At 39.7% G+C, this 6,864-nt stretch overlaps 1 protein-coding gene across 1 annotated transcript; it reads left to right on the top strand.

Moving 5' to 3' along the window:
• Window positions 1-4,069: 4,069 nt before the first annotated feature.
• LOC117438325 (partitioning defective 6 homolog gamma-like) lies at window positions 4,070-6,332 on the top strand (the record flags this gene model as incomplete). The annotated part of the gene is made up of 1 exon (XM_034073874.1): window positions 4,070-6,332. A coding segment is annotated over one exon (882 nt), but the record flags the coding sequence as incomplete, so codon positions are not given.
• Between the last annotated feature and the right edge of the window lie 532 nt (window positions 6,333-6,864).

Raw genomic sequence — 6,864 nt, 5'->3', positions numbered from 1 at the left:
ACTGTATGATTTAACAATAGGATTCACGATGCCCACCAGGAAAGTATAATGAGTTCTGTGAAGTCACAGGCTGACTGCAGAACTGTTAGAAGAGTAACTAAAAAATGTTCCCCTCTCTAAATCAGGGGTTTTATTAAGAATAATATTCTGACAGTAAAATATCCATGCTTCAAAATTATAACCTTCTTTAATGGGTTTTACTGTTGCTGGACAAGTGGAGTTAGTTCCACCAGTTAAAAACCAACCAAATAAAAACCCCAAATATATAAAAACCTGCCAAAAAAAAACCCCGAAAAACCAACAATGCCACCACTACCACCATTGTCAGGAAAGTGAGCACAGGTATATCTCTACATGAAGAGATCTGTAGCATGTATCATCTCTAATAGAAAGGTCCTCAGGGATAACTAGGTAATGACAACTCTGTTAAGGAAAAACAAAAAAGAAGGCAGTGCATATTAACAGAAAGGGTGAAGCCAAAATATTTAAGGTCTTGTGTAACTCATTGACAGATAACAAAATGGTTTTTAACATGGACTGAAAACTGAAGCTTTTGGCAAAGAGAATTGCAAGAGTACTCAAAGTCTGCAGAAGAGTTTGAAGTATTTTATGTGGAGATTTGGGTTGTGGTTTCAAGTAGGAGAGAACAGGGAAGCTGAGGAGTCCTCCAGTTGTGGTAAATGTTCATCTCTTTTTACAGGAACAGTATTTTCAGTAGGAAGCAAATTATGAGCACAAGTAAAATTGAAGTCCAAACCTTCCAAAGTTTAGTGGTTATCCAGGATTATCTGTGCACATCATAATGCATCTTTGACTGAAAGCACTGCATCTGGTAGATGAAAAAGCTCCATGTAGTGTGCTTCCTCCTAAGAAACGGGAGTCACGTTCAGCACCTAAGAGACTAATTCTCCTTCTGCCACCTGCATGTAGCATTTCACTCAGGCATAATTGAAGATATAGGAAAACATGACACCTTGTAAAATATGAGGATTTAAGTGCTGTTCGGATGTGCCACTTGATGGCACTTCTGCCAGTATGCATGAAGATTTCTGTAGACCTTTTGCTCTGTAGAAGGAGAATTTGATATTGTGACAACTGAAACATGAAAAATGAGCTCTGTCTGGTTCCATATGGTATATACTGGTCTTCACTGAGACCTGGCATCAAGCACAGTCTGTTTCATTAGCTGAAATGGCATTTCTGCTGGAAATCCTATATGGTGAGAAACTTAAAACCTAACAAGAAGATGCTGACCTTCATCAAAAGCGTGTCATAAATTATACAATGATGCAGGTTTTATTTCAGCCTGACACATGCCACCTGAGCAGTTTGTACTGGAAACAGGGAATACACCAAAGTGTGATCACCCTCAAAGTGAGTGTTGTTGCCTGACTTCTCTGCATAACCTCATGAGGAAGGAAAATCCTTTTCATTATGCTAGGGACTGATGATTTTCTGCTGCCAGAGCAGCAGGTGATGTTAAACATCAGTAGAGATACTTTGCTTTATTCCTGCAGGAAGAGTAGTGGCTCTAAATAGCATCAGCAGGGAGGAGGGGGAGAAGTAGCTGCTTTGTTCTGCGGTTCAGTTAGTTATTTAATTCTATTTGTATTTATTTAGGGTGATTCCAAGCAAGTGTAACTGCTAGTGAGCAGGTCATCCTGAACAGAAGTAATATAACAATCCCCATACTGTCAGGTTGGAGAAATAAGTTTTAACACTTTTCCTTGTTGAAACTGGGACTTCATCTTTGACCCTCACAGGATTACATATGAGAGGGTTGGAAACTAAATGCATGACACTGTTGTAAAAAACAGAATTCCAGTCGTCATCAGGACATGGAGTTCCTTTTTTTTTTGTGGGTTTTTTTTTTGTTTGTTTGTTTTGTTTTAACGTTCTTCAGCTCTGGAGTACTAAATCCAAGAGTGGTCAGGGGTTCAGCACTGAAAGTTGCCTTCATCCCTTGTAATGTAATCCCTGCTTCTGCCTGGTTCATGTTTGGAGGAAAAAGATAGCATTTTTGTGGTAAGCTGGGCTTTTTGTTATTAAAGGAGGTGGTTGTTTTGAAGCTGCTCAGGGGTTAGGAATGTTAGCAATCATCTGGGGAGACAGGTTAGTGGGCTGAGTGCAGGTGAGGAGGTCACAGATGCAGAACAACCATTTCTTTTGTGCTGTTGCCCTGGTTGGTAGTTCATCCAAAGGAAGCTGCTTCAGAAATGACCTGTATGTGTTAGGAGGACCATCATACTTCTCTTGTGACATTACTACCTGATTATCCCAAACTTGCCTGTTGTGAGAACTAACTCTCTGGGTTGCTGTTTAATTTAAGGGGAAGAAAGCAGTGTTGTAAACAGATCTTCCCAGGTGAATTACTTGGTAAAGCTTTTGCAAGTCTGCCTTAAAGTAACTTGGCTAACAGGGAGAGAACCCAGGTGCTTTTAGGGAATAGATGGGTAACTAGGACATGTGTTTCATTTTACCTCCAGTGAAATAAATTGGGCTCACTAGCTTAATTCTTTTAGTCTTTAAGGGATGTAGCTTTTGTTTTGAGTTTGGTTTGCCAGTACTGCAAGACATGGCCTTAAACACACAAATCCATGTGAAATTTTAATTGCCATCTTAAGTTGGAATTTTGGGGTGAAAGTTGTCTTGGGCTATAAGGTACAGCGTTGCTGTTCTACAGCGCTGTGTTTCAAGTGAGGAAGAATTTCAATTCTAAATCTAAATCCCCAAGTTGTTTTCATTGGACTGTCACAGAAATTTATCAGTGAATTGTGAGGGTGAGCAGAATTCAGTGTTTAAGGCTGTAGTTCTGTATGACCTGGGAGGAGGACAGTATGACATTAAACACAACAAACTTGTGTAAGGACTCTATTTCACAGGAGCTTTTCCTTCAGTATGACTTTCCTAGATGCCTTGTGGTGTCCTCAGTGTTAGTATAGCCAATGTAAACAAGTTGTACGAGAATGCAGGAATGGTCTTTTTGGAGTCTTCACGTTATTTTTTTCCAGCCCAAAAGACTGTGTAGGATCAGAGAATAATTCAGACTTCTGGAGGCCAGCTAATCCAACCCCTTGCTCTAGGCAGGCTCAGTTAGATCAGGTTGCTGCTTAGCACTTTCTTTTAGTATCCTTTGAGTTGTTTAACTTGTTGACAGACTTCAACAAAGTGACATTAATATGCCTCAAAAGCTGACTTGAAAATGAGACCTTGCAAGCACAAAAATGTCATTATATGCTTTTTTTTACTAACATTTCTTTTTTTAAGCATTTATCAGATAAAGGTTTTGTCTTTCTTAAGCATTAGTATTCAAGGTTAATTTGTTGGAGATAATTTTCTTAGTGGCAGTTCTGTAATCGTTCTGTATTTTACTGCTCATTTTCAACAGTAGAATAAGCTGAAGGTCTGTTAGTTTATCTGAAAAGTGTTAGCATGCTTAAACCCCAGGTGAAATAATTTTACAGCTAGTATATGCTTCATGTTTAGAATATGCACGGTATTTTTAATGTGAGGTGCATTTGTATGCTAACAGCTTCATTACTAAGTACTTTCTTATGCAAAGCACGATCTGAGCTTCTTATAGGGAATAATTTGTCATATTACTTGGCTGATTTAAAGCTGATCACTTTGCACATGCCCTTGAGATAACCACTACAGAGACTGAAGTACTAAAACAATTCCTTAAACAGCAGACCATAGGCTGTTTTCCTATGGATCTTCCTTGCAAGGGCAGGAGTGAATGTGTGAGTCCATGTTTGTTCTGTGGTCCTTAGCATATGGACTAGGCAGCAGCATAGTTTCTTTCTCCTTGCTTCTTCTACTGGGCCTCTTGCTTACACAGAAAGTTGAGAATCGAAAGTCTTTTTCCCTCAAAATATGGAAGGAATATGGGTAGTCATTGAAAACAGCTCACTCATTCTGAATGTTGTGGTGATGGACATGAAATGAAATGAAGGTTAGAGTAAGTGGAAGAATCTGTTTGATTTTTCCATATCATTAGGAGTGTCACTGAAGCAGATTTAACAGGTAAATGCCCTGTAGGTTGTGTTATTATCTGTTTGATTGATACATTGGTGCTATTCCTTTTTCAGATGAAGTAGACTACAGCAATTTTGGGACCAACACACTATCAAGAAAGAAGAAGGCTCTGGTGACTCTCCGCAATGACAATCTCCGCCGGCGTCCTCACATTAACATCAGCATGCCTCATGATTTTAGACCAGTGTCATCCATAATCGATGTGGACATTCTTCCTGAAACACACAGGAGGGTGAGGCTGTATCGACATGGGTGTGAGAAACCCTTAGGATTTTACATTCGTGATGGCACCAGCGTAAGGGTTACTCCTCATGGACTAGAAAAGGTACCTGGTATCTTCATCTCTCGTATGGTTCCTGGAGGCTTAGCAGAGAGCACTGGCTTGCTGGCTGTGAATGATGAAGTCCTGGAAGTTAACGGCATTGAAGTAGCAGGAAAGACTCTCGATCAAGTCACAGACATGATGATTGCCAACAGCCATAATCTTATTATCACGGTCAAGCCAGCAAACCAGAGGAACAATATAATTCGGAGCAGTAGGATGTCTGGTAGCTCTGGCCAGTCTACAGACAGCACTGCGAGCCACCACAGCTTGCCTGCATCCCACGTGCTGCAGAACTTCCACCCTGATGAAATGGAGAGTGATGAAGAGGCTGACATTGTCATCGAGGGTGGTTTGGAGCCACAGCACATTCCTAAACTGCACAGCCTTACTTCCAGTAGCCTCTCTCGAATCAACGGCAGCAGCCTTAGCCACAGACTTCAAAGGGACCTGGTGTTCAACAACAACTCTGGCCGAGAAAGCAATGGCAACATCCATAAATTACTCAGTTCCTTAAAAACTGATCCCCGACACAGTCTGGTTATCCCCAGAGGAGGTATTGAGGAGGATGGAACAGTCATTACACTTTAGTAGCAATTCTGCAAGCTCTCCTTTCAGTCTTAAGTGCCGATTGGGACAATTGACTGTTGCAGCAACGTTATGCACTAAACAGAGTTGGTATTCTCATAGACCTCACGAGTGCAGAAGATTGTTGCTTTCTAGGAAATGTGGCATCTGGAGTTAGACATAAAACTGTCATGCACTGCAAAATTTGTCAGGAGAAAGCCAGAGTGTAAAACCTGGTTTATGTCCCAGCCCTAAAGTGAGAACACATACTTGGTTTAGTTGGTGTAAATCTAAGCAATCTTACAGGCTACCAATGGCAGTGCTACATATGTGGGCTTGAATGCATGGGTGGATGTATTTATACATGCATGTATATGAGTTAGATTTTAATAGTAACAGATATGTCTATTTGAAGTGGAACCTGGTTTTCTTCTAATACCAGTTTAAAGAGAGACCTCCTTAATAGCCATCCCATCTTCTACCGTTACTTACAGACCTTCCACTAACTTGTTTACACCATATTTGCAACCTTATGTCTAATCCAGACAAGCTCTTTAAACATACCGGTTTCCTATTCTGGTGGTAATAACGTTAGGGAGATGCTGCAAATACATTTTCCAGATGAAACTATATATATGTATTTTTAAAGCGTAGGGAGGGGATGTTGGAGGATGTTGCTGTTACTGCTGTGGATGCAGCACCACCTGCTGTTCAGAAGCAGCCCTGCGTGCAAGAAAAACACGGCAGTAAGGGCATAAAAGTAGGGTTCAGGCACCATTATGTGTAAATGTATTCTTTATCGATATTTATTAGATAATACCTCTTTTTTTTTTTTTCCCCATCATCTCTCTTTTTTTCAGTATCATGGTTCATGTGAGATTTAAGGCTGCAAGAGATTAGGTGACACAAGTGGCAGAGTGTGCTAGGACTGTCCCCTTCACCTCAGAGCTGACAAGTCCTCGCTGTGCTTTTGGGGAGACCTAAACCGCAAGGTCTTTCCTCTAGAAAAGGTTGGCTAATTGCTCTACAAAGGAGGGATGCTGACTGGCTGCCAAAACCTAACTTAGAATACTTCTGTTATTTTTGGACTCTTCTAGTAATAAAGCTTAATGTCTGCACAGGATTTCTGGAAACTTAAAATATACTGGATGTTTGCGATGGTCAGACATGCTTACTGGATGCTGGCTGGTGGGTAGCCAGTGACTGATGAGTCGATTAACTGTCTGCTTCTGAAAATGCCATGAATTGATCAAAGTGGTCTAATCTAAAATATTTTGTTATATCTTGGATCAGTGTAAGGAACAAAATATAAATGTTTCACAGTGTATTTTTCTACTTTTAGCTTGTGTCATTTGCTTTTTGTTTTTAACTTTGTAGTACATTAAAGCTTTTTTATATGGTGGAATAGACATTTCTTAAATATTGTATGGAGATGAAAACTCAGAAGTCTTGGTTTGAAAAAGTTACATTCCATTCTGGAATCTGTAATGGCTGGACAAAGGACAGAATACCTGTGGAACAACCAGTCTTCTGCTCATTGTTAAATGCATTTGGGACATTGAACTTAGTTTATTTCTTTTTAGATTTGCTTTAAAAGTTTATTTTAAAATTCTTTCACTTACTCGATTTAAACCTTTTCTAGGTATCACAGCAGTTAAAGAGCTGTACTTACTTCTCTCAGCACAGTAAGAATAGAACATTGATTGTGTTCATCTTAAAACTGTGTTTGTGCTTTACCAAAGGTTTTCATTAAAAAAAAAAAAAAAATCCGATTATTGGTGCAGTAAAAAAAACTGAATAGCTGGATATGCTTCAGTCAGACCATCTGAGCAGCAACACTGTTACACCTTAAATAAGACTACTTTTGTGAATAAGTGGATTTGTCTGGCTGAAGTTACCTGTTTTACCTTATTTAACTGATGAAAATGTGACCTGTC

The sequence above is a fragment of the Melopsittacus undulatus genome, unplaced genomic scaffold, assembly GCF_012275295.1.
Source record: "Melopsittacus undulatus isolate bMelUnd1 unplaced genomic scaffold, bMelUnd1.mat.Z mat_scaffold_135_arrow_ctg1, whole genome shotgun sequence".
NCBI classification, from domain to species: Eukaryota; Metazoa; Chordata; class Aves; order Psittaciformes; family Psittaculidae; genus Melopsittacus; species Melopsittacus undulatus.
The sequence above is the reverse complement of the archived record's forward strand: the minus strand, read 5'-3'. Positions and strand labels throughout refer to the sequence as shown.